We start from the raw sequence: 25936 nt of genomic DNA on the forward strand, positions 1-25936 counted from the left end.
TTTTGGGTCATTGGACTTTTGGGACTTTGGGTGATTTGGGGTTGCTGGACTCAAGAACCAAAGGGAAAGGACACGCCCCAATTTGCTTGGGGTGGGGTTTTTTTTTGCTCATGGGTTGTGTTATGAATCCTGTTGGTGGTGTTTCCGCAACATAATGCCACATTGTTTCTCTCTGTTATTATTAAAAGGCTTTCTGCTACACTCAGTGCTTGCGAGAGGGGAAGTATTGCCTCTTGGAGGCGCCCAGCAGGGGCGGTATATATTTGTCCCAGGTCACTGGGTGGGGGCTCGAGCCGGTTTGCATTGTGTTATTGGAATGGATCCCCTAGATATTGAACCCGGCCCCTGTTGCTGCCAACTCTGACGGGCAGAAGGGTTACACACCCAAATTTCCAATTTCTCACCTTTTTGTCCCAATTCAGGAGAAAAACATGTGTTAAAATATAGATGGAAAATCTGTTTTCTGAACATCTGACCTGGGAGCGCTTGAAATTCCACCCAACACCCCTTCCTCCTGTAGTCTGAGACGGGGTGAACAGCCTTATTTTCTAGCCTTCTATCACCTCCTCTTCTCTGTTTTAACCTCTCCTCCTACATCGAGTCGGGACCTAGGGTGATTTCAAAACAAACATTTGCACTGGGGAAAAGTCAGAAGCCTGAAGAAACTCGCCCCGTTCATTCTGCTAGAACTTTCCTCGCAGCAAGGTGTGTCGTCCATTCACAAGACAGATATATTTCCGAGAGTAAACGTGTTTGTTTCAATAACGTTGATATTTATGTAAGGAGAAGCAAATATGTTACATAAATGCAACTACCAGTGGGGTGAAGCCTGACAGGTATTATTATATAGAGAACATTAATTTTATCAAGAAAAATAATTAATTCCCATAAACGCAGCGAGCACTGGGGTGGAGCATATTGTGTCAGCTCTTATATATAGATGTAAACACACACACATATACGCAAATACACACACACACTTTTTGGGTTTCTGCATCTCCTCTCTCTGCTGCTGGACAGGACGGGACAGTGTCCTGCTGCTCCGTCAGCTCCCCATTCGGCTGTCAGACAGATGGACCGCTCGGCAAGCTTCTCTCTGCTTTTCTCTCCTTCTCCTCACCATCCACTCGCTCTCCACCTACCTCTTGGCTGTCTGCTGACACAACGACTTTTATACCGACCTGTCAGGCACAGGCGCCGTTCCGTGGGTGCTCTGGGGCTGTAGCACCCATGGGGGAAAATTAGTGGGTGCTCTGCCCACACCAGCAACCAAGCTCCCCTCCCCACCCCACCTCACCTCACGTCACCGAACCTCCGCCTCATCCCCTGAGCGCGCCCCGTCCCTGTTTCTCTGCCCACCTCCCGGCGCTTGCTGCCGCAAAACAGCTGTTTCGTGGCGGAACAAGCTCCGGGAGGGAGGGGGGAGGAGCAGGGACTCGGCGCGCTCACAGGAAGAGGCGGGACGGGGCGGGGATTTGGGGAAGGGGGTTGGAATGGGGGCAGGGAGGGGGCGGAGTTGGGGTGGGGCCTTTGGGAAAAGGGTTGGAATGGGGGCGGGGGAAGACGGGGGTCGAGCACCCGCCAGCAGCGGATGGCGCCTCTGCTGCCCAACTGCCCGCCCTCCAGACGGTCCGTTCTGTTTTTAGCCCGCAGCCGTTGTTTCCCTCAGCGTTCGGATCGGCTGACCTTTGGCCGACAGGGTCCGGGTGGGAAACAGGAGGCCTCAAGGGAAAGTTTCGGGGTGTGTTTGGTTCTGCAGCAGTTAAATGGCTCCAAGGAGAGCAGGTGGTGAGGGAGGGGGACAGAAGATGGTCCAAGGAGTGGGCCCAAATCAGGGCGGGAGTGGACCGGATGTGGCGTCAGGACTATAGCCATAGACGACTTGCCCACCGTTGGGTGCCACGCTCTCGATGATCCGGGTGGGAAAGACGAGGGGGAGGGTTCCGCGGTGTGGTGGGTCCCGCAGGATTTAAATGGGGGGGGGTGGGTGACACTGGGATTAATGCTTCAAAGGGAGGGGGAGACAGTGGAAGTGGATCTCAGTGAGGGCAGAAACAAACCGGAAGTGGCATCAACCCCTCTAACCTAAACGAAGAACTTGCCCATAGTTCCTTATGGGGTCCGGGTCGGAAACAGGAGCCGGGTTGGAAGGTTCCGGGATGTCTTTGGGGCGGGGTATCAGAAAGGGACTGAGTCCCCTTCCCCAGGTCAGGGACGATGGGGAGGTGATAGGTGGGGAGGGGAGAAAAGTAGGGGAAAGGACAAAATTCCCACAAAAATAGTAAATACCCAAAGGGGAAAAAATCAGAGACCAATTTCCCCCTGGTGTTTCAATTACTTCTCGACATTGCTGGTTGATTTTCCCCAGCACAAGTTTTTACCAAAACACATTTTTTCAAAAAACTCTGAAAACAGACAATTTTTCACACAAAGAAATTATTTAATTTTTAGACCAAAAAAAATCACTTTCTTTGAGCAAGTCCAGCTGGCTGGAGCAGTCACGCTGGTCGCTCAGACCAGTTCCACCGCCCACACGATGCTGAGCTGGGCGAGCGTTTCTCTTCGTGCTCAGTTAGGAAGAGGGACCAGACGCTGCGTTAATTACCCCCAGCTGGTCACGCTCCACAGGGAGGCGTTGCAACCACTCCAGAGAGGACAGGGAAATAACACACAGGGACGTGATATAGTTATATCCAGGAGGCCCCGGAGAAGGCATTTCCTGAGGGTCAGACCATGCCCTAGTAGATTATTCCCTGCCGTAGAGAGGGCTAGTTGGGTTTTGTTGGGGTTCACATGGACTTTCACGCCCATAATTTTCTTCTGCTCTCCCTCAAACCCTGTGAGGGTCTCCTGCTGTGGGGAATTCCCTCGTGGCGGCGTGAGTGTGAGGGACTCAGGTGGTGCTGGGTGCGGAGGGACTCAGCGCCGCTGGGCGTGGTTGGAGGTGTGTTCCCTGCGTCCTGGAGTCTGGATTTTAAACTCTGAGTAGTGCACGCTCTCGCTCTCCTCGGCCCCCCGGCTGCCGTGGCCCTGTGTTGGACAGACACGCTGTGAGAATGTTGTCACCCCAGATCTGGTCTCTTAATTCAGGCCAATTTAGGCAGCTCCCAGGGAACAAATCCCACAGTGTTATCCCAGATTGGAGGGGTTGGGAGTCAGGACTCCTGGGTTCTATCCCCAGCTCTGGGAGGGGACTGGGGGGTTAGAACAGGGGGGATGGGAGCAAGGACTCCTGGGTTCTCTCCCCTCACTGTATTGTACCAGTCCTTATTGGCACCCGGAGACCAGACCCAAGCACTCTATGGAACAGGGCCCAGCCTGCATTGTCTTACCTTCAGCTGCCGCTGGCGGGGTTGCAAGGGGGGCAGCGCTGCGGAAGAAGGGAGAAGAAAGGAACGTTAAGACGGAGGAGTGTGAGAGAGAGTCTGGGCTGAAGAGGGAAGCTGCAGAGATCTAGGGACGGGAGGAGAAGGAAGGACATGGGGGGTTAGTTATATGGACAGACAACCCAGCATGGACCACAACGGACAGATGGCCACTTGGGTGTATTCACTAGCAGAGGCCCTGGCCCATGGAGGCCAGGAGTTTAGCGGGGGGAAGGCTCCGGTTTGGTACCTTGGCGTCTCTTCAACAGGAGGGTGGCCACCAGGCCAAGGATGAGAAGGAGCCCCAAGGCGATGGCGACCTGGTACAGGAGCTCCCGGGCGCAGCACCCTACAGGGGCAGGTTCTTTACCTGGGCGATGGAGAGGAGCGTTAGGGGATTCTTAGCCCCTTAAGCCAGCCAGTCCCCTGCCCTGGGGCCGCAGAGGGGGAAGGCCCCATGCCCCCATTCCCCACCTCACCTGTGTCACTCTGGTTTCTCCCCATCACCTGCAGCTCGGTGCCCGCTCCTGTCCCGCTCTCTCCCTGGCGGATGCTGACGTGGCACTGATAGAGACCAGAGTCCCGCTTCTCCAGCTCCGACAGGATCAGCGTGACCTCCCCTTTCCGGAGCAGATCCAGGTCGGACATATTGAGCCGTCCGCTGTAGAAGGGATGATCAGATTCCAGCACAACCCCGGGTGATATGGTCCACGTCGCTTTGACCACGCTGCCCTGTCTGTTCTCAAAGGAGCAGCTGAGGTTCACGGTCTCCCCGGGGGACGCTCGGAGGACAGCGGGGCTCTGAAGCACTGTGAGACCTTCGTGAACCAGGGCAATAAACATTATAGCAGGAAAGGAAAATGACGACGAGTGGTATCAAGACACGCCCCAGCCGCCCGAAACCTTAGCCGCACGGAGAGAAGAAGCAAAGGGGAAAGAATTGTGCGTTCCTGTCCACCTTGCCATTGCTCACAACACTCTCGATAACTCACTGCACAGGGCTTTCACTTCCACCCCAACAAAGACCCAGCATCAACACTGCTCTGTGCACGGCAGATGCTCACAGAGACGTTAGACGTCAAATCACTCAGGACAGCTAAGTCCAAAGCAGACTGCGAGAAATTACAAAGGGATCTCACTAGACTGGGTGACGGGGCAACAAAATGGCCGATGAAACTCAGTGGTGGAAAATGCAAAGTCATGCACATTGGAAAACAGAATTCCAACTGTACATACAAACTGATGGGGTCTAAATTAGATGTTACCACTCAAGAGAGATCTTGGAGTCGTTGTGGATAGTTCTCTGCAAACATCCACTCACTGTGCAGCGGCAGTGAAAAAAGTCACCAGACTGTGAGCATCCATTAGGAAAGGGAGAGAGAAAAAGACAGAAAATATCCTATTGCCTCAATATAAATCCATGGTACGCCCGCACCTTGGACCCTGCGTGCAGTTTTGGTCGTCTCAAATCAAAAAAAGAAACATTAGAATTGCAAAAGGTACAGAGAAGGGCAACCAAAACAATGAGGGGTATGGAACGGCTTCCCCCTTACAAGGACCAGGAAACCCCCTTACAAATTAAAATGGCAGCTTGTCATTTTAACCCCTTTAAATACACCACAAACACATGCCTCCGCTTTATACAATTTGTGCTTCAAACTAGAGGCAGTCAGAATTTGTCCTGACGGAACGTTTTCCTCTTGGGAAATGCCGTCTCATTGAAAGGATGACAACTGGTATAAAACTGGGGCAGATGAAGCATTTTTGATAGGGTCAATAGGGAATGATTTGATTTAACATTTCCAGGCTGGTTTGATTTGATATTATTAAGAGGAGTCAACACTGAAATGAAATATTTGTTTTATGGAAACAGAATACTTCTCATTGACCTGATGTGACATATCCATATCTATCTATGCATCCATGCACGCATCCTGCACCCCTAGATCTAGATAGATAGATTGATAGATATTCTTTTTGGGGTGGGATGAATGGGTACATAGATAAAAAGATAGATGAGATTTAGGGGTAGGGCTGAATGGGTAGACAGAGATGGATCTAGGGATAGGGTATATGGACAGATAGGGCTGAATATAGTGGAGTGGGGTAGAAGGACAGATGGACAGACAGAGATGGGTCTACGGATGCGGTAGGTTGATGGATGGACACACGGAGATGGATCTAGGGGTGGGGTAGGTGGATGGATGGACACACAGAGATGGATCTAAGGGTGGGGTAGGTGGATGGATGGACACACAGAGATGGATCTAGGGGTGGGGTAGGTGGATGGATGGACACATAAAATTAGTACCTGCTCCCCAGGTGGGGGTGAGAAGGACGGTGCAGAGGACGGTGCTCAGGGCTGGCAGCTGCTCCATGGTCCCTGCTCTCTGGGGAGCTCCGCAGCCCAGCTCAGCTCAGCCTCAGCATCCTCCGGAAATGTCACCTCGGGGGGGGCCGGTGGAAAGTTTTGTGGCCTGAGCTTCTGAGATGGCTGCAGCAAGAGGCTGGGGACGAGGGCTGAATGTGGGGGGGGGGGGTGTGCATTCCTCTGGTCCGTGCTGGGAGGGGAGTGGGGTCTAGTGGTTAGAGCAAGGGGAGATGGGGAGCGGGTTCAGTCCTCAGTTCATTCTCTCATCTTGGGTCATGCTCCTTACCCTCTCTGGGATATTTTGTCATGAGGAATAACATTATTTTACATAAAGGAATTTTTGCTTAATATCTTTTATTTTCACACCCTGAGGTATATTTATTTTTTGCAACACGTATCTCTTGCAATCGGCGTATTCCTTCTAAAAAACCAAACATGCTCCCGACAGTCTTTATCTGCGTTATACAGAAATGTTTTGTACAGAAATGTTTTCCGATGAAGTGAGCTGTAGCTCATGAAAGCTTATGCTCAAATAAATTTGTTAGTCTCTCAGGTGCCACAAGTCTTCCTGTTCTTTTTGTATGAGAAGGGAAACAGGAACACGACCATATTGCTTTCATGGCTAAATGCCAAGATTCCTGTACTATAAACAACAGTGATATCTACATTAAGTTGATGTTAATTGGGTTCCAAACGTTTGCCGGAGCTTGTATGGATCCAGTAGCTCTTTTCTTTAGCTCTTGGCAAGATCACATGAGACATACGGGAATCCTGCTGCAACAGCAGATCCAATCCACTATTGGTCTAACCAAGTTTTACCTTGAGTTTATAAAGAGATTCAATCATGTTATTGAACGTGACTTGGATAAACCATTTCTGTTCTACACTGGTACGGCCTCTAACCCAATACTTGCTGTAGTAAATCAGAACCAAGGGTGGGGAGCTCTTGGGATGCACTCAGCGATGTTTGTGTCATCCCTTCCTGCATCCATTTTGTGTTGGGGGTGTGACGTTAGGAGTGTAATCTATCTCACTGAAAGGTGACAGGGCCAGAAAGAGTCAATGAACTCCCAGACTGACCTGATCCATGGCCGAACTTTAGAGGCTGGTTAGAAAGATCTGTAAATGAATAGAGCTTTGAAATGCAACGAGGCCGGGCAGTTTAAGGGAACTGCGTTCTTTGGACTTCTGAGTAACCAGGGAGGTCGTACAGAGGCTGTTTTGGGCTGGCTGGGTAAATCTCAGTGTTGGAATATCCACCAGCTGTTGGGGTTTGTCTTCCCCATTCGATTTGCAGTTCACCCTGATTGAGTGACCTCAGCTGGCTCCCGCGGGCCGCACCGTTACACTGCAGCTGTGGGGAGAGAGTGAGGAGAGGTGGAGCCGGGGGGAGGGCTGGGAGTCAGGACTCCTGGGTTCTATCCTAAGTTCTGGTTAAGTGTGGTCTAGCAGAAAAAGATTCCCATGCCCCCCTGACTCTAACCCACTAGTCCCCACTCCCGTCGCAGAGCTGGGAGAGAACCCAGGAGTCCAGACCCTTTGTCATCCTTCAGTTCAGGTCTGTGCAGAGCCTGGCACGACAGGGGTCCCGATCCTTCTCAGAGGGGAGGGGGTCTGGGCAGCACTCAGCACCATGAGGGAGGGTCCATTTGCGACTGGTACTTTCTGCAGTTTCTGTGGTGGGCTGAAATGTGCCGAGTTGCTCGGGGCTCTGTCTTCACTTTCACCCCTGCGCATCGTGATGAGAAACAGGAAATTCAGCCTCTTTCAGGGCTGCAGCTTCTGCAAAGGTGGTAGCTGGGAGGGTAGCGGGGACCAGGGGTGAATTACAATCAGCTACAGAAGTGTCGGAGTCAGGGCCGGGTGCGACGCACAAATAAACTGACCACGGTTTCCGTCCCGTCAGCTGGAGGTGATCTCTAGGCTCTCAGCTTGCAGTGCCAAAAATGCTTCTAGCCCTCACAGGTGCAAAGAAATCTCTCTAACCAGGGACGGGTGGGACCCATGCCTGAGTCTGCAGAGAGCCTGAGCTGATCGCTCTGAGAGGGGGGAGCTGCCCCGAATGTGATCCAGGCAGTGATTGGAGTGGGCTGGCCCGGGAGGGGGGGTCTAACCTGCTAGAATTTTACTTTCCACCCAAATTTCCAATATCTCACCTTTTTGTCCCAATTCAGGAGAAAAACAAGTGTTAAAATATAGATGGAAAATCTTTTTTCTGAACATCTGACCTGGGAGTGCTTGAAATTCCACCCAACACCCCTTCCTCATGTAGTCTGAGACGGGGTGAACAGCCTTATTTTCTAGCCTTCTATCACCTCCTCTTCTCTGTTTCAACCTCTCCTCCTACATCGAGTCTGGACCTAGGGTGTTTTCAAAACAAACATTTGCACTGGGGAAAAGTCAGAAGCCTGAAGAAACTCACCCCTTTCGTTCTGCTAGAACTTTCCTCGCAGCCAGGTGTGTCGTCCATTCCCAAGACAGATATATTTCCGAGTGCAAACGTGTTTGTTTCAATAACGTTGATATTTACGTGAGGAGAAGCAAATATGTTTCAAAAATGCAACTACCACTGGGGTGAAGCTTGACAGATATTATTATATATAGAACATTATTTTTATCAAGAAAAATCATGAATTCCCATAAATGCAGCTAGCACTCGGGTGGAGCATATTGTGTCAGCTCTTATATATAGATGTAAACACACATACATATATACATATACACACACATACACTTTTTGTCCATGAGAAAACACATCATTTTCCATAATTATTTCTGTCAAAAAATATCTTTGCTAAAGAGAAACATTTTCCCCCAAAGTATTTTCCTTTTTAAAGTGATATCGTTTTTCTCAAGGAGAACAGTTCACAAAGATATTTTTCTGTAGAAAGCAATTTCTGCATGGAAGAACATTTTCCAGGAGAGAGTTTTCATTAAAAATGCTTAATTTAAAACATTTTGAAATAACATTTTATCACGAGCTCTTGTGTTCCAGAAATGTTTGACTTGATAGAACTGTTTTTAAATAAGCGAAGGGAAAACCTCTGGGCCAGATCCCAGCTGGTGTCAAGCGGCCGCGCCTCCACTGAGCTCAGTGGGGCCAGGTACTGAGCGTCTGGCAATCCGTTCCATTGAAGACAGAAGCGCTACGGCCGACTGATCCCAGCAGGGATCTGGCCCCATTGACTTAGATGGAGCTACGGCCAATTGACTCCCTGGCTGATTGTTTCTCCTGTGCTCGCTCTCTCCGCTGCTGTGTTCTCCTTGGGTTTCTGCGTCTCCTCCCTCTGCTGCTGGACAGGACGGGACAGTGTCCTGCTGCTCCGTCAGCTCCCCATTCGGCTGTCGGACAGATGGACCGCTCAGGGAAGCTTCTCTCTGCTTTTCTCTCCTTCTCATCACTGTCCAGTCACTCTCCACCTACCCCTTGGCTGTCTGCTGACTCACTGACTTTTATACCGCCCTGTCAGGACTGTCTTGCGCATGACAACTGCCCACATTGCAAACGGTCCGTTCTGTTTTTAGCCCACAGCCGTTGTTTCCCTCAGCGTTCGGATCGTCTGACCTTTCCCCTACTTCGGTTTTCCCGCCAGTTCTACTTTTTAGTGCTATGGGATCTGCAGCTTCGAACGTGGGCCTGACTCTTGCTTATTTAAAATGAAAGTCAGGGATACACCATGGAGCCTGGGGAATTTCTCTGGCATCAGCATCATCCACGCATGTGTTTGATCTCAGCTCCTCCATCCGGCTCCCTCTGGTCCATCTCCACAGCCCCCACCCACTCCCTCTGCTTCGCTGCACCCCAATCCCGCTGCCTGGACCCACCCCCATCCCACTCAAGACATGCAGGAAGAGCCCCCAGAGTCCATGACCGCACCCTCTCCCCCCCCCCCCCCGGGGATGTGCCCCTACCCCAGGGGATCAGCAGGCTCTGGCCCCCCAGGCTGCTGTGCTCCACCCGGCAGGCGTAGCTGTGCCCGTCGCCCGGCTCCACGGCCAGGGAGCTGTGCAGCTGGTAGGTGAGGTCCGCGTTGGGCAGGATCCCGCTGGAGCTCAGCCGCCCACCCGGCGCTACCTCCTCCCCGTCCTGCAGCCAGGCCACGTGGACGGGCCGGGGGTAGAAACCGGTGACCCGGCAAATCAGCAGTAACGGCGCGGGGGTCCCGGCTGGGGGAGGCGCTCGGGCAAACACCACAGCGACCGGCCGCTCTGAGACAGGGGGAGAGAGACGGGGCGGGGGAGAGGGGACGATTCAGTCTGAGCATCAGAAACTCACTCGCCAAGCCCAGCTCCATCCCCCGGGGTCAGGCGTTGGCCCCGCTGTCCTGGCCAGACCCTGCAGTTACCAGTGGTGAGGGAATCCCCCTTCACTTCCTGTCATAAACGGCTGTGCAGTGTGGCCATGAAATCGCTCCACCGCAGATATGACTGCATTTGTACACCAGGCAAGAGATCCCTCTATAAATAGCCCTCTACCAATCCCAGAGGGGGCTACATATCAGCGATTGGGGAGTAGCGTTGCCTCTCCCGTGACCCTTTCCCGTAGCAGACAAAGCTCTTAGTCTTATTGACATAAGTTGTTTTCAGGAGCCCTGGGTAACAAAGGGGTCTGGAAGAGGAAGGGCAGGGGGATGGTCCGGAGGTCACTGGGGTGGAAATAGAGAGATGTTAGGTGCAATGAGGACGTTCGGTCACCAGATGGCAGTGGGATTGTGGGGCAGGACAGGTTGCAGTTACTGTTTAAAGCTGATTTGTGCTCTAAGATCCACGTGCAACATCAGATTGGCTCGAAAATCACTATGAGACATCGGGGCCTGAGGCAGAGTTTGTGGTGCTAATTTGGGGTCTCTTCGTCAGGGGGATCCTGAGATACAGACCCTGTCCCAAATAAATGCTTAATTATTTAGAACGGTATTTGTGATGCTCGAGAGAAAACTGTGGCCCTGAGCCTCAATACACTCACATCCCCGGGCTCCCCTCAGCTCAGAGCTGCCCTGGTAGCAAGGACACGTTTGGCTTCCCGAGGTTACACAAGTCACTGGGCCTTGGTTCTGTGTGTGGAGCGGTATGCCGGGCTCAGGGCCGATGTTCCCTCTCATTTTTGACAGGCCGCGTGAGCCAAACATTTCTTCTGTGCAAATTGTGCTTCTGTGCAAATGTTCGTGCGCGCGGTGTTTCGCCGTGTGCACGGGGTTTAGGATTTGTGTGTGCGTGCACACGCGCACAGCTTAGAGGGAACAGTGCTCAGGGCGTGACACATGGAGTAACACGGGAGAGGCTGCCACGTCTCTGAGCCCCGGGAGGACCCGTCCGAGCCCTGTCACCGAGAGGGTCCTGCGGCTGTGAGCTGTGATCACCGGGCCGGCTGTCACGCTGTCGTGAAACGCACATGCCCCGGCAGATTGCCATGAAACTAGCAAGGTGCAGGGGAGAGTTTGTGGTGCAAATTTGGGGGCAGGTGGTGAAGGGGTTCCTGAGAGAAAGACTCGCCCGAGGACCTGCTTTTAGTGCTCCAGCATCAGACACCCAGCGCCGGCCCTGGGCTGAGCCGCTGAGAAGAGGCGTGCTGGGCTCTGCCCCACCCCCTGGGGCAGCGCTGGCTGTGAGGGTGATTGTTGCGTTTTGTCCATTTTGTATGTTGTGTATAATGTCAGGATCCCATATTGATTTTCAAAATGGAGTTTGTGCCCATGTGATCCAGCTGATCACAGTGTTCCCGCCTTTTATTTCTCCTCAGAAGGGGTAAACAACTTCTGGATAGAACTGGTTTTTACCGCCTTTTCCACAGGGTTTCCCAGGAGGGGTTTTCTGCTCCTTCTACGGGGTTTCCCGGGCCAGAGTATATAAGTCTGCCCCGAGCCCTGCCCAGCGGCTGTCCCTCTGAGTGACAGTGAGGGTCTGACTTGCACTCACCTCCCCATCCCCGTGGTAGAGGGGGCTCGGGTTTTCCGTCCGCAGCTCTGTGCCTACGTTGCCGTCCCCTGCAAGGAGAAGAGAAGGCCAGACAGCCACATCCCACTTACCACCAGCCACCTTCAGCTGCTGTCCTGTTTATAGGGTTTATTTGGGGGAAATCACTGTATTGCAACATTTGCCTGTTTACTCCCTCCTTTGCTTTGCCCCATTCATTGTACACCAATCGCTCACTACACTTCATTTGTTTTCCACCTTATCGCGACTGACTCCTCGTTATTCGAGATGGGAGGGACTCTTTGTGGGAAGATCCAACCCACCAGATGACAGGTGCTGGATAGGGAGGGTCGCATCTGAGGAAACAGGAAGCACGGGAATCTCTTGCCTTATCCCACATATATTCCTTTGCCTTTCTGTCCTTTCCTCTCACAGTGGGGGAGGCATTATCTTATCTCTGCATTTCCTGCGTATCCCATTCTTTGTTGGGTGACCCCTTCCTAGAGGGGTCAGTTTTCAATGTTCAGATAGGGCACCATGAGCAGCCTTCCCCCTCCTTCGACAAAGGCCTTTGACAGGGGACATGAAAGACCTTCAGCCTAGGGTCAGGGGCTGGGACATGGGGCCTTTCCCCTCTAGGGCACACAGGCTACAATCTGGCCCCAGAGCTGGGGGACTGGCTCAGTGGAGTGGAAGGGAGCAGAATGAGGGTGCCCACGCGAGGGCACTGAGACTTTCCCAGGTCTTAGGGTTGCACCTCGAGCTGCGGAGAGTTACATTTGCAGAAGGAAGCCCAGAAAATCTAAACGGAATCGGCCCTTTTTGCTGCCAATAACACCTCGCTGGAGGGTGACACCCATTTGCTTCGCGCTGCACGTACGCGGAGAGGGGAGTGAGGTCTAGTGGTTAGAGCAGAGGAGGGTGGTAGCTCAGACTCCTGTGTGCTTTCCCTAGTTCTAGCAGCTTATTGCCCCCCAGAGCAAGCCCACCCCCATCACTGCCGGGATCACAGTCAGGGAAGCGCCCCCCTCCCAGAGCGACCAGCTCAGGGTCTCTGCAGACTCAGGCATGGGTCCCACTCGCCCCTGGCTGGAGAGGTTTCTTTGCACCCATGAGGGCTAGAAGCATTTTTGGCTCTGCAAGCTGAGCGCCTGGAGGTCGACTCCGGCTCGCGGGACGGAAACTGTGGTCAGTCGTTTGTGCGTCGCACACGGCCCCGACTCCGACACTTCTGTCGCTGACTGTAAATCACCCCCCGCCCTGCCTGCAGCTGCCTTTGCACAAGCTGCGGCCGTGAACGCTGCTGAATTTCCTGTTTCTCACCAGGAGCTCAAGTGCAGACAGAGCCCCGAGCCACTCGGCGCGCTCCGGCCTGCCACAAAAAACTGCAGCCGTAGCCAATGGAGGGGCCCCCGGGCGCCACACGGATCCCCCTGACAGAGATCGGGGCCCCTGTCGTGCCAGGTGCAGCACAGACACCCCCCCACACACACCCCAAAACAAGCTCAACGCCCTTGGTATGCCAGGCTCTGCACAGCCCCCAGCTGAACCATGACAAAGGGGTCCGGACTCCTGGGTTCTCTGTCCCACATCTAGGGGAAGAGCGGGGTTGAGCAGGTTTGAGTGCGGCGGCTGGGGCTGGGAGCCCGGACTCCTGGGTTCTCTCCCCAGCTCGGGGAAGGGAGTGGGGTCTAGTGGTTAGAGCCGGGGGGCTGGGAGCCAGGACTCCAAGTGACAGTTGGCCCCTTCCCCTTCCCCCTCAGGTGACAGTTGGCCCCGCCCCCTCCCACCCTCTCAGGTGACAGTTGGCCCTTCCCTCCTCGCGCTCTCAGCGGCTGTTGGCGCCTCGCGGTGCTTCCCCGCCCGTTTCCCGCCCTTTTTCATCTCCGCCAGTTCTCCCGCATGCTGCCCCGGCTGACTCTGCCCGGCAACTAGTGACATTAAACAGGATGGCGCCTTCTAATAGGCTGTCCCGCCAAGCCAGTGAGGGAAAGGGAGGGGCCTGGGAGGAGAATAAGGAGGCGGGGCCAAGGAGTGGGAGGGGCTAATGAGCAGGAGGGAGGGGCAGGGAGCAGGAGTGTGGCTAATAGGAAAGCGGGCAGGGAGAGGAAGGGGCTATTGGGAGAGGGAAGAGACGGGGCCATCGGGATGGAGGGGGAGGGGCTATCAGGAGGGGAAGGGGAGGGGCTATTGGGAGAGGGAAGGGGAGGGGCCATCGGGATGAGGGGACAGTTGGGGGGCTCTGCCCTCGATTCTGCTCTGACCCTTCTCCCCTGCCCCCACCCCATCTCCCCCCGTCACTCAGGTGCAGCCCCTGCGGGGGGAGCCAGGCCCAGCCCCATGGGACAGGACCCCCACTGCGGGGTGAGTGGGGGCGGGGTTGCTTTCCACCACCACCACCCCAAGTCTCCCCCCGCCCCCCCCCCCCGCGGCAGGCCAGGTTCGGGGTGCGGTGCCTGGTCAGAGGGTGCAGCTATGGGGAGGCAGAGCCCCTGGGTGGGGTGAGGCGGAGGACGCTGGCCTGTAATTTTGGGGCCACCCCCCACCAATTCGAGGTCTAGGTGAGTGGCTGGTTTGTCTGCGGGTGAATCTAGCCCTAAGTGGGGGGCGCTGCCCCCTGGCAGGCAGGACTGGCCCCATTGCCCCAGGGCAGAGGAGATGGAGGGGGCGTCTCATACACACTGACCCTGGCGCAGGGCCTGGTTCTGCTCTTACTGCCGGCGATCCCCTTCCCGCGCTGCCGCCGCTCCCCGACTCCCTCTGCCCTGATTGGCTCGGGGCTGGCAGCTGCGGGCACGGCACTGAGCAGAGACAGACAAAGAGAGAAGTTGGCAGAGAGATTCACGACCTGGGAGGAACCGAGAGCACAAGTGTGCAACCCTGGGCCCCTCGTCCCGCAGCCCGGACACCTGCCTGAGCCCGTATTCCCTTGCTGGGATGCTGCTCCCTCTGCTGGTCCTCACCTGGGCATGGGGGGCTCTGGCCGGTAAGCGGGGACCCCCCTCCCTGCCCTTTTTGCTACTGAGGGGGTGCGGGTGGTGTAATGCCGGGGTGGGGCAGCACCATGCTGGGCTAGTGACCTTTGCCGGGGGTGTAGGAGGAGGGGGGAGGCAGGTTAGGGGTCAGCAGGGAGCGTTAAGGAGACGGAGATTCATTAATCCCTCTCCCCACCTGCTTTATCCTCCATTTGTTTCCTCTCCCCTCCCCACAGCCTCCCCTCCTGTCCCCCCAGGGTCTCTCACCCTCCGGCTGTTCCAAACCATCCTCTTCCACAACGCCAGCAACACGGACATAGTGGGGACAGCCCTGGTTGGCGACCTGGAGACCCACTCCCTAGACTGCAGCCCCTGCAAGATCCGCTTCCTGCAGCCCTGGGCCCGGCTGGGCCTCACCCCGAAGATGTGGCAGGACCTGGAGACGTTGATCTATACCTATCTGTCCAACTTCATCCGTATGATGAACGATCTGGCTAAGGAAGAAGGAGAGGGCTGTGAGTATGGTGCAGTCTGAGGGGGTCCCTTCCCGCACCCACCAGGGAGCTGAGAACTGACACGCTCACAGCAGCAACTGTGTCCTGACAGGGTGGATCGAGGGCAAGACAGCCAGGCCCTGGCCTTTAGGCTGAATGGAGCCAGCGTCCCGTAGAGGGGAAAGGCCCCGTGTCCCATTCTCCACCCCATTGAGCCAGTCCCCTGCTCTGGGGCCGCATTGTAGCCTGTGCGCCCAGGAGGGGAAAGGCCCCATGTCCCAGCCCCTGACCCTAGGCTCATGTTCTTTCGCGACCATGTGCCCTACCAAAGGCCTTTGTCGAAGGATGGGGAAGTGGAAAGGAAGGGGAAGGCTGCTCAACGTGCCACCTGTCCTGCCTCAACCTTGAAAACTGACACATGGGCAGGAAATGCAGAGCTAAGCTAATGCCTCCCCCCTCACAGCCAGCGCTGCCCCGGGGCATGGGACAGAGCCCAGCACGCCTCTTCTCAGCGGCTCAGCCCAGGGCCGGCGCTGGGTGTCTGATGCTGGAGCACTAAAAGCAGGTCCTCGGGCGAGACTTCCTCTCAGGAACCTTTTAACCACCTGCCCCCGGATTTCCACCCCAAAGTCTCCCCTGCACCTTGGTGGGGCAGAGCTAATTTCATGGCAATCTGCCGGGGCATGTGCGTTTCACGACAGTGTGACAGCCGGCCCTGTGATCACAGCTCGCAGCCACAGGACCCTCTCGGTGACAGGGCTCGGACGGGTCCTCCCGGGGCTCAGAGGTTACAGCCTCTCCCACTGAGCGAGCGTGTGACTCGGTGTGTCATGCCCTGAGTCGCTGCTCAGGAAAGAACACCTGGCAGAGGTGTGAACCGTCTGTGGGCAGAGGTGCGCCACCGCCCGGCGTACCGCTCCACACACACAACCAAGGCCCAGTGACTTGTGTAACCTCGGGAAGCCAAACGTGTCCTTGCTACCGGGGCGGCTCTGAGCTGAGGGGAGCCCGGGGATGTGAGTGTATTGAGGCTCAGGGCCACAGTTTTCTCTCGAGCATCACAAATAACCTTCTAAATAATTAAGCATTTATTTGGGACGGGGTCTGTATCTCAGGATCCCCCTGATGAAGTCACTCCAAATTAGCACCACAAACTCTGCCTCAGGCCTTGATGTCTCATAGCGATTTTCGAGCCAATCCGACAATGCATGTGGACGTTAGAACACTTTGAAAAAAACAGCTTGAAACAGAAACTGCAACGTACCCTGAACTGGAACCAGGGCCCCCCACAATCCGGCCCCCATCTTGTGGCCAAACATCCTCATTGCACCTGACATTATGTCTTTATTCCCCCCCCCATCTCTCTATTTCTGCCCCCTCCCCCCATCCCGGTGACCTCTGGACGGCCTGTCCTTGTCCCCCCTGCCCTTCCTGTTCCAGACCCCTTTGTTACCCAGTTCACCGAGGGCTGCGAGCTCCACCCCAACGGCACCTCGAGGCAATTCTGTGATGCTGGGATGAACGGCGAGGACTTCGTCAGCCTTGACATGGACACCGGCAAATGGCTCACTCGGCGGGGGGATAAGCTGACGCTGAAAGCCCTGGAGATTCTTAACTGCAACAGAGCGGTGGCCATCACGCGTCCGTTTCTCCTGAGAATGACGTGTGTCAATGAGCTCAAGAGCTTTGTCCAGCATGGGAAAGAGTCTCTGGAGAGGCAAGGTGAGGCTGGACACCACTCCCTGCTCGCTGAGATGCAACCACCTCTGGGGTGGGGCATGGGAGCTATTTACATGGGGATCCCTCGCCCAGCTGTGAGATGCAGACCCCTCTGGGGTGGGGCAGGGGGCTGCTTATCCAGGAACCCCTTGCCTGGTGTACAAATGCAGCTGGGGTGGAGCACAGTAGCCGTTCACAGCCGCACTGAACAGCAGTTTAGGACAGGAAGTGAAGGGGGATTTTCTCACCACTGGTAACTGCAGGGTCTGGCCAGGACAGCGGGGCCAACGCCTGACCCCGGGGGATGGAGCTGGGCTTGGTGAGTGAGTCCCTGAGGCTCAGACTGAATCGTCCCCTCTCCCCTGCCCCATCTCTCTCCCCCTGTCTCAGAGCGGCCGGTCGCCGTGGTGTTTGCCCGAGCGCCTCCCCCAGCCGGGACCCCCGCGCCGTTACTGCTGGTTTGCCGGGTCACCGGTTTCTACCCCCGGCCCGTCCGCGTGGCCTGGCTGCAGGACGGGGAGGAGGTGGCGCCGGGCGGGCGGCTGAGCTCCAGCGGGATCCTGCCCAATGCGGACCTCACCTACCAGCTGCGCAGCTCCCTGGCCGTGGAGCCGGGCGACGGGCACAGCTACGCCTGCCAGGTGGAGCACAGCAGCCTGGGGGGCCAGAGCCTGCTGATCCCCCGGGGTAGGGGCACGTCCCTGGGGGGGAGGGGGCGGTCATGGTCCCTGGGGGCTCTTCCTGCATGTCCTGAGTGGGACGGGGGTGGGTCCAGGCAGCGGGATTCAGCTGGAGGGAGGTCGAGGGTGTCAGCGGGTGTGTGGTGATGGACCAGCGGAAGCAGGGTGGAGGAACTGAGTGGGACAGGACTGGGACCAGGGGAGCAGGGTGGGGGCTGAGGGGGATGGGACAGGACTGGGATGGGGGGAGCAGGGTGTGGGTGAGGGGGATAGGACAGGACTGGGATGGGGGGAGCAGGGTGGGGGCTGAGGGGGATAGGACAGGACTGGGATGGGGGGAGCAGGGTGTGGGTGAGGGGAGCATGAATGGGACAGGGTAGAGAGAGTTGTGTGCAGTGGGGCAGGGGGAGACAATGGGGCAGGGCTGGGGAGGGTCAGGGGGGTTGGGGAGAGGGGCAGGGGTCTGGAGGGGATGAGACATAGGGGAGCTGGACTGGAATGGGGGAAGTTGAGGGGGTGGGACAGCAGGGGGAGCGATGGGGGTGGGATGACGGGGGAGGTTGAAGGAAGAGATTTGGGGTAGGGCAAGGCTGAGGGCAGTGGGTCTGGGTGGGGTGAGCAGGGGGAGACTGCGCGGGAGGCTGAGGAAAGAGAGTCGGGTGGGGGGGCTGAGGGCAGTGGGTCGGGGTGGGGTGAGCAACAGGGACTGCAGGGGATGTTGAGAGAACAGGGTCAGGGTGGGGGGGCTGCGGGCAATGGGTTGGGGGGATCAAGGGGGACTGTGGGGGAGACTGAGGGAACTGGGTGGGGGGCTGAGGGCACTGGATTGCGGTTGCGGGGAAGCAGGGGGGACCGTGGGAGAGGCTGATGGAACATGGTGGGGGGGCTGCAGGCAGTGGGTCGGGGGTGGGGGAGATCAAGGGGGACTGTGGGGGAGGCTGATGGAACCAGGTGGGGGGGGCCAAGGGCAGTGGGTTGGGGGTGGGGGATACAGGGCGGACTGCGGGGGAGGCTGATGGAAAAGGGTGGGGGGCTGAGGGCAGTGGGTCAGGGTGGGGGGTACAGGGAGCACTGCGGGGCAGGCGGAGGGACCAGGGCCCATACTCCTGTCCCGGTTCCCATCACGGCCCCCCCCTGTTTTACAGGGCACAGCAGGCGCTGGGGCCCCGGCCTGGCCGTGGGCATCGCCCTGGGGGTTGTGGCCGTTGCCGCCGTGGCCGTGGTGCTGTGGAGGAGCAGACGCAAGTGAGTCCTCTCCCTCTCTGGGGGGGGGGGGGCCGTTACACCCCCTAACCCTCCCCCTGCTCTCTCCTTCCAGGGGCTACCAGGATGTTAGACCAGGGGAGTCCAGGGCCTGAGGGCGGCACCGGCCCAGACGTGGGCATTGGTCTCCTGGGGATATGGACCTTCAGGCTAGATCCATGCTCGGCTCCAGAGCTGAGGGCCCCAAGGGCAGGACTGGATCGGGGCCCAGGGAGATCAGGGCCCTGGGTGGGGGGTGGGATTCTTCTCCCTCTAGATTGTTTGGGGCACGTTGGACACTTAGGGGTGTCATGGGATCGCTGGGATCCAGGATCCGCAGGGAGCGGCGCTGGCCTGTGCCATTCAATGAACCTTTCAGGGAGGGGCTGCCCAGTGGGCCCCACTGGAGCCTGTAGGAGCCAGGGCCTGGGTGCAGGGGTCAGACACAGCTACATACACAAAGGCGGTGGGCGCGGATGGGTTCATGGGAACCAGGAGTGGGTCCTGGCACAGCGTTCAGGCTGAGCAAGGTGCCCGGGTAGCAAGTGGGTTGCCCATGGGACATTGGCCCAGCTACCCACATGGAGCCCTGACAAGACTACGGCCCGCGGGGCGCCGGGGAGGCCGCTCCAAGGTCACTGCCTGGGCTGGGCTGAGAGCTCCTGGGGGCAGGGCCCCTCCAAAGCTGGGTGTGAGGGACCCCGTGATGGGGTTTTACCTCTTGGGGATTGAAATGAAGTGGTTCAAGAATGGGCAGGAGTAGACGGCTGGGATGGTGTCCGCGGAGCTGCTCCACAATGGAGACTGGACTTTCCAGATCCTGCTGATGCTGGAGATGACCCCCCGGTGCAGGGATGTCTACACCTGCCAGGTGGAGCCCATGAGCCTGTGGGGCCCCCTCACCGTGCACTGGGGTAAGAGCCTCTGAGTGTGGGGCCACCCCTGAGCCCGCAGGGGCACCCCTAGCTCTATGGAGCCCCCTCAGGCGATGGGCCTGTGTCAGGTCATCATCCCCACCACGGGGGCAGAGAGCGGGGACGTGACAAAGGGAAGGAGAAGCTGGGCTGAGGCCAAACCATCTCTGCTCTTGTTTTCACAGAAGCACAGACTGACTCTGCCAGGGGCAAGAGGCTGGCTGGGGTCATGGGCTCCGTGCTCGGGTTGGTCTTCATGGTCCTGGGATTGCTCGTGTACCTGAGGAATAAGAAAGGTGACTGGCTCAGGGATGGGGCCGGCAGCCCCAGGAAATGAGTCCCCAGTGGGGCCATAACCCAGAGGCACTGGAGGATTTCACTAGAATTTTGATTCACCACAATTTACTTTAGCTTCCCCTTCAGGCTCGAATCCGGTTTTCTGCTGACCGAGGAACTTCCTGCCCATCCTCAGCCCACATCCAGGAAGTGCAGAGCTAATTCCAGCCTCTGGCTTCCCATCATCTGAGTCAGACCTTTCAGATTCTGAGCAACAGTTGTGGCCTCCTGGCCTCCCCTCCACTTCTCCTCTCCTGGAACATCAGGTTGTTACAGACACAGTTGCAGAGTTCGCAAATCAGTCAGTTCCTCTTCACTTACGAGGCAAATACACTCTCCTTTGAAAAATACGGAGACCAAACTCATTTGAGAAACACACAAGAAACTGATGAACTCTTGACCCTGAATTTTGAGATTTACTTATGCTACCCTCTAAGCTGCTTTCCTTTTTGCCTAAACGTGGGAAACAACATGCAATAACTGTCAGGTCGAACACCTGAGTGGATGTTGCTGATACCAGAGGAATTCCCCAGACTCCACTGTGTATCCCTGACTTTCATTTTAAATAAGCAAGAGTCAGGCCCACGTTCGAAGCTGCAGATCCCATAGCACTAAAAAGTAGAACTGGCGGGAAAACCGAAGTAGGGGAAAGGTCAGACGATCAGAACTCTGAGGTAAACAACGGCTGCGGGCTAAAAATAGAACGGACCGTTTGGAATGTGGGCAGTTGTCATGCGCAAGACAGTCCTGACAGGGCGGTATAAAAGTCAGTGAGTCAGCAGACAGCCAAGGGGTAGGTGGAGAGCGACTGGACAGTGATGAGAAGGAGAGAAAAGCAGAGAGAAGCTTCCCTGAGCGGTCCACCTGTCCGACAGCCGAATGGGGAGCTGACGGAGCAGCAGGACACTGTCCCGTCCTGTCCAGCAGCAGAGGGAGAAGACCCAGAAACCCAAGGAGAACACAGCAGCAGAGAGAGAGAGCGAGCACAGGAGAAACAATCGGCCAGGGAGTCAATTGGCCGTAGCTCCATCTAAGTCAATGGGGCCAGATCCCTGCTGGGATCAGTCGGCCGTAGCGCTTCTGTCTTCAGTGGAACGGATTTCCAGATGCTCAGTACCTGGCCCCACTGAGCTCAGTGGAGGCGCGGCCGCTTGACACCAGCTGGGATCTGGGCAGAGGTTTTCCCTTCGCTTATTTAAAAACAGTTCTATGAAGTCAAACGTTTCTGGAACACAAGAGCTTTTAAATGAAGCATTTTTAATGAAAACTCTCTCCTGGAAAATGTTCTTTCCATGCAGAAATTGCTTTCTACAGAAAAATATCTTTGTGAACTTTGGGGGAAAATGTTTCTCTTTAGCCAAGATATTTTTCAAAAAAAATAATTATGGAATATGTTGTGTTTTCTCATGGACAAAAAGTGTGTGTGTGTGTATAGGTATATATGTGTGTGTGTTTACTTCTATATATAATTGCTGACACAATATGCTCCACCCCAGTGCTAGCTGCATTTATGGGAAATAATGATTTTTTTTGAGAAAAATAATGTTCTATATATAATAATACCTGTCAAGCTTCACCCCAGTAGTTGCATTTATGAAACATATCTGCTTCTCCTTACGTAAATATCAACGTTATTGAAACAAACACATTTGCACTCAGAAATATATACGTCTTGTGAATGGATGACACACCTGGCTGCGAGGAAAGTTCTAGCAGAACGAAAGGGGTGAGTTTCTTCAGGCTTCTGACTTTTCCCCAGTGCAAATGTTTGTTTGAAAACACCCTAGGTCCAGACTCGATGTAGGAGGAGAGGTTGAAACAGAGAAGAGGAGGTGACAGAAGGCTGGAAAATAAGGCTGTTCACCCCGTCTCAGACTACATGAGGAAGGGGCGTTGGGTGGAATTTCAAGCACTCCCAGGTCAGATGATCAGAAAACAGATTTTCTATCTATATTTTAACTCTTGTTTTTCTCCTGAATTGGGACAAAGAGGTGAGATATTGGAAATTTGGGTGGAAAGTAAAATTCTAGCACGATAGGCCCCCCCCGAGCTAGCCCACTCCCATCACTGCCTGGATCACATTCGGGGCAGCTCCCCCCTCTCAGAGCGATCAGCTCAGGCTCTCTGCAGACTCAGGCATGGGTCCCACTCGCCCCTGGTTAGAGAGATTTCTTTGCACCTGTGAGGGCTAGAAGCATTTTTGGCACTGCAAGCTGAGCGCCTAGAGATCGACTCCAGCTGACGGGACGGAAACCGTGGTCAGTTATTTGTGTGTCGCACATGCCCCCGACTCCGACATTTCTGTAGCTAATTGTAACTCACCCCTGGTCCCCCCTCCCCCCAGCCCCACCTGCTGCCACCTTTGCAAAAGCTGCAGTCGTGCAAGATGCTGAATTTCCTGTTTCTTACCACCATGCGCAGGGGTGAAAGTGAAGACAAAGTCCCGAGCAACTCGGCACGTTTCAGCCCACCACAGAAACTGCAGAAAGTACCGTAGTAGCAAAGGGACCCCCACCCCATGGTGCTCAGTGCTGCACAGATCCCCTCGCCCCTGAGAAACATCGGGGTCCCTGTCGCGCCAGGCTCTGCACAGACCTGAACTGAAGGATGACAAAGGGTCTGGACTCCTGAGTTCTCTCCCAGCTCTGGAAGGGGAGTGGGGACTAGTAGGTTAGAGTCAGGAGAGCCTGGGAATCCTTTTCTGCTCAACCACACTTAACCAGAACCTACGATAGAATCCAGGAGTCCTGACAGATGGATCCCATAGCTTTCCCCATCGGTAGAAAATCACAAGCACCCCTTGTCAAATTTAACACCCAAAGCAGGTCATGAAACAACTGGGGTCAGTGGACAAAACAACACCCCACGAAAACAAGGAACTACAGCCCCTCAACACAACCACCCCATCTGCCCTTCCACTCTCAGACCCCTTCCCATGAGCCCACCTACCACCCGACACCTTCACTCTGAGTCGCTAGGCGCCATCCCTTCTCCACCCACCGCTGTCCACAACCACGCTGTCATCTGAGGCCTTGGGTTGCCAATCTTCCACCATTGTCCTGGAGACTCCAACAATTCAGGGTTAATCATTAATTAAGATTTACATCATGGGATGGAACCTCCAGGAATACTCCAACCAAAACTGGCCACCCGAGCTGGGGCTGATTGGAGCGGCGGTGGGTGGGAGCGATGGCACATTGGCATGTCTCAGTCAGCGGAGATAAGTTCATCCAAGAAAATAGGACTTCCTGGAGGTAAAGGGAAACGAGGGGCAACCCCGAAATGCAGCTGTTGACAGAGAAAATTTTACCCACCTCCAGCCACACGTACAATTTGGCAGGGTCGTTTTGGACAGATAATGGCTCCACATTACCCCAAATCCCCATCACAACTACCCACAACCTGATAGCTCCTCTGAATATCGCTAGTCAGTGGTGTGGTGTAGCTATCGGCCAACCATTCAAGGTCGTGCCACTAAGGACAATGTCTGGTTAGAAATGTCTTGTGACAGAGCCAATGAACAGGACGTGGAAAATTGGGCCAGATCACCAACCCAGGGTGGGAATTCAAGCCCACTGGCCCCCCTGGTCTGAGAGCAGAGCAGGGATTTGTGGTCCAGTGTAGGATGCAGCCCTGGCAGGGGAGCTGTTCCTAGGAACCACCACCAAGCCAGGATGCTCCCGGAGATGCCAGCTGCTGCTTGCTGCCCCCTCCACCAGGACAGCCGGGCGGGGCATCAGACCAGATGCCCCAGCTCTAAACACCCCAACTGCCCCAGTCCAAGTAAGGGGAATCCTCCTCAGTCATATGCAGTACAGGGGCTAGGAGACACAGATGAATGAGGCTGATTCTAGGGGGCAGTGGGATGTGTGCACGCACACACATACGCACACACACACACACCAGCCAGTCCCTCACACAGTGAATAGCACATGCTCAAACACACACACACATCCGGCCCTTGTCCCTGGCTTCTCGCTGCAGCCATCTCAGAGGCACTGACCACAAAACTTTCCACCACCCCTGGGGCTGATGCTTCCGGAGGATGCTGAGGCTGAGCTGAGCTGGCCCCACGGAGCCGCCCAGAGAGAGGGGACCATGGAGCCACCACCAGCCCTGAGCCCTGTCTTCTGCATTCTCCTCCTCATCCCCACCTGGGGAGCAGGTACTAATTTAGCGTGTTCATCCAGCCACCTACCCCATCCCTAGATCTCTCTCTGTCTGTCCTTCTGTCCATCTGCCCCATGCCTAGATCCATCTCTGTCTGTCCTTCTGTCCATCTGCCGCATACCGAGATCCATCACTGCCTGTCCTTCTGTCCATCTACCCCATCCCTAGATCCATCTCTTTCTGTCCTTCTGTCCATCTGCCGCATACCGAGATCCATCTCTGTCTGTCCTTCTGTCCATCTACCCCATGCCTAGATCCATCTCTGTCTGTCCTTCTGTCCATCTACCCCATGTCTAGATCCATCTCTGTCTGTCCTTCTGTCCATCTGCCCCATGCCTAAATCCATCTCTGTCTGCCTTTCTTTCCACCTACCCGACTCCTAGATTCATCTCTGTCTGTCCACCTTGTAGCCCAGAAGACTAATCTGCTGGCTTGCTTTATTATGTTCTGCCTTTATTTATTGGTTTGCTTTGGTATATTTGCCTTGTACGTTTGCACTGGATTACTTTATTGTGTTTCAGGGTGGTAGCCATGTTAGTCTGTATCAGCAAAAATAATGAGGAGTCCTTGTGGCACTTTAGAGACTAACAAATTTATTTGGGCATAAGCTTTCGTGGGCTAAAACCCACTTCATCAGATGCATGGAGTGGAAAATACAGTAGGGAGGTATAAATACACAGCATATGGAAAGATGGGAGTTGCCTTACCAAGTGCGGGGTCAGTGCTAACGAGCCAATTCAATTTAAGTTGGAAGTAGGCAATTCTCAACAGTTGACAAGAAGGAGTGGAAATCACTTTTGTAGGGTTAATGAGGCCAATGTAAACAAGGTGGCCCATTTGCAACAGTGGACAAGAAGGTGTGAGTGTTTAGTTTAGAGACTAACGAATTTATTTGGGCATAAGCTTTCATCACTATAGAAAACAAAATCAATTTGTTAGTCTATAAGGTGCCACAAGTACTCCTTGTTGTTTTTACAAAAACTAATTTCCCCTTGCTAAATACATTTGCATTGGATTACTTAATTATGTTTGGCTGTAACAGGACCTACAGGCCTGTATCCTGTATGTTTAACTTCAGCAAGTGAGCATCAGTATGGTTAAGTGGGCTCGTGACCTTAGGCTCATTTATACGGCCTAACCGATACCCTTTTAGATTTTAGGGAACTAAACATGTTTATCTAAGAAACTCGGGACTTCATGGTGACCACATGGGACACCGCAGGAATGTGGAAGTAATGACCGGAAACCAGTTTGGGCAAGAAATAACACGTTTGAGCATGAGCCAATTGGCATTAATATGTGTGAATACACTAACCTACAGAATAAGTGCACCCCAATATTATGTGGGTGAGGAAGTTAGATTTGGGCACAGAAGGTTGGGTACTAGCTTGAATATTTAAGATATTGCAGATGTCCTATAGGAGGGCAACCCACCGTGTGCAGGCAGCTTCGTCTTCTTCAGCTTTTGAGTTTCTCCACTGTCTGCTGTCAACTTCGCTCCTCGGCATCTGACCCTTCAGCTCGATTGTTCACCGTCAGTCTCAAGCACCGTTGGACCCATTTGGCAGGCCAGGGATAAGGCTGGTCCGTTGCCTCCTACCACCAGGTGCCCATGTGAGGGTGCTAGTCTAGGAAGCTTTGGTAAAGACTGAGGTGACAGGTACCCCCAGAGCTGTGTTATTCCCTTGTGGAACTTTGGTAGCTTTTTCACTTATTTTAATAAGTCTCTAAGGCTGCATTTTCTCCTCAGCCTGCGTGTC

General features: G+C 54.9%; 1 protein-coding gene across 1 annotated transcript; it reads left to right on the top strand.

Annotated features, from left to right (window-relative positions):
* The first annotated feature begins 14472 nt into the window (after positions 1–14472).
* On the top strand, positions 14473–19968 carry LOC141998244 (antigen-presenting glycoprotein CD1d-like). Its single transcript, XM_074970940.1, has 6 exons — positions 14473–14632; positions 14858–15136; positions 16556–16837; positions 17225–17521; positions 18660–18759; positions 19856–19968. The coding sequence occupies exons 1-6, from the start codon at positions 14584–14586 to the stop codon at positions 19866–19868; spliced, it is 1020 nt and encodes a 339-aa protein (XP_074827041.1). The 5' UTR covers positions 14473–14583; the 3' UTR covers positions 19869–19968.
* Positions 19969–25936: the final 5968 nt, after the last annotated feature.

The sequence above is a fragment of the Natator depressus genome, chromosome 14 (assembly GCF_965152275.1).
Source record: "Natator depressus isolate rNatDep1 chromosome 14, rNatDep2.hap1, whole genome shotgun sequence".
Classification (NCBI taxonomy): Eukaryota; Metazoa; Chordata; order Testudines; family Cheloniidae; genus Natator; species Natator depressus.

What these genes read in the sequence shown, in the direction of transcription:
- LOC141998244 (XM_074970940.1), top strand. Translation starts at nt 14,584, where the DNA reads ATGCTGCTCCCTCTGCTGGTCCTCACCTGGGCATGGGGGGCTCTGGCC. An exon ending in TAAGGAAGAAGGAGAGGGCT is followed by an intron (nt 15,137 to 16,555) that starts GTGAGTATGGTG and finishes TTCCTGTTCCAG; the next exon opens with ACCCCTTTGTTACCCAGTTC. An exon ending in AGAGTCTCTGGAGAGGCAAG is followed by an intron (nt 16,838 to 17,224) that starts GTGAGGCTGGAC and finishes CCCCTGTCTCAG; the next exon opens with AGCGGCCGGTCGCCGTGGTG.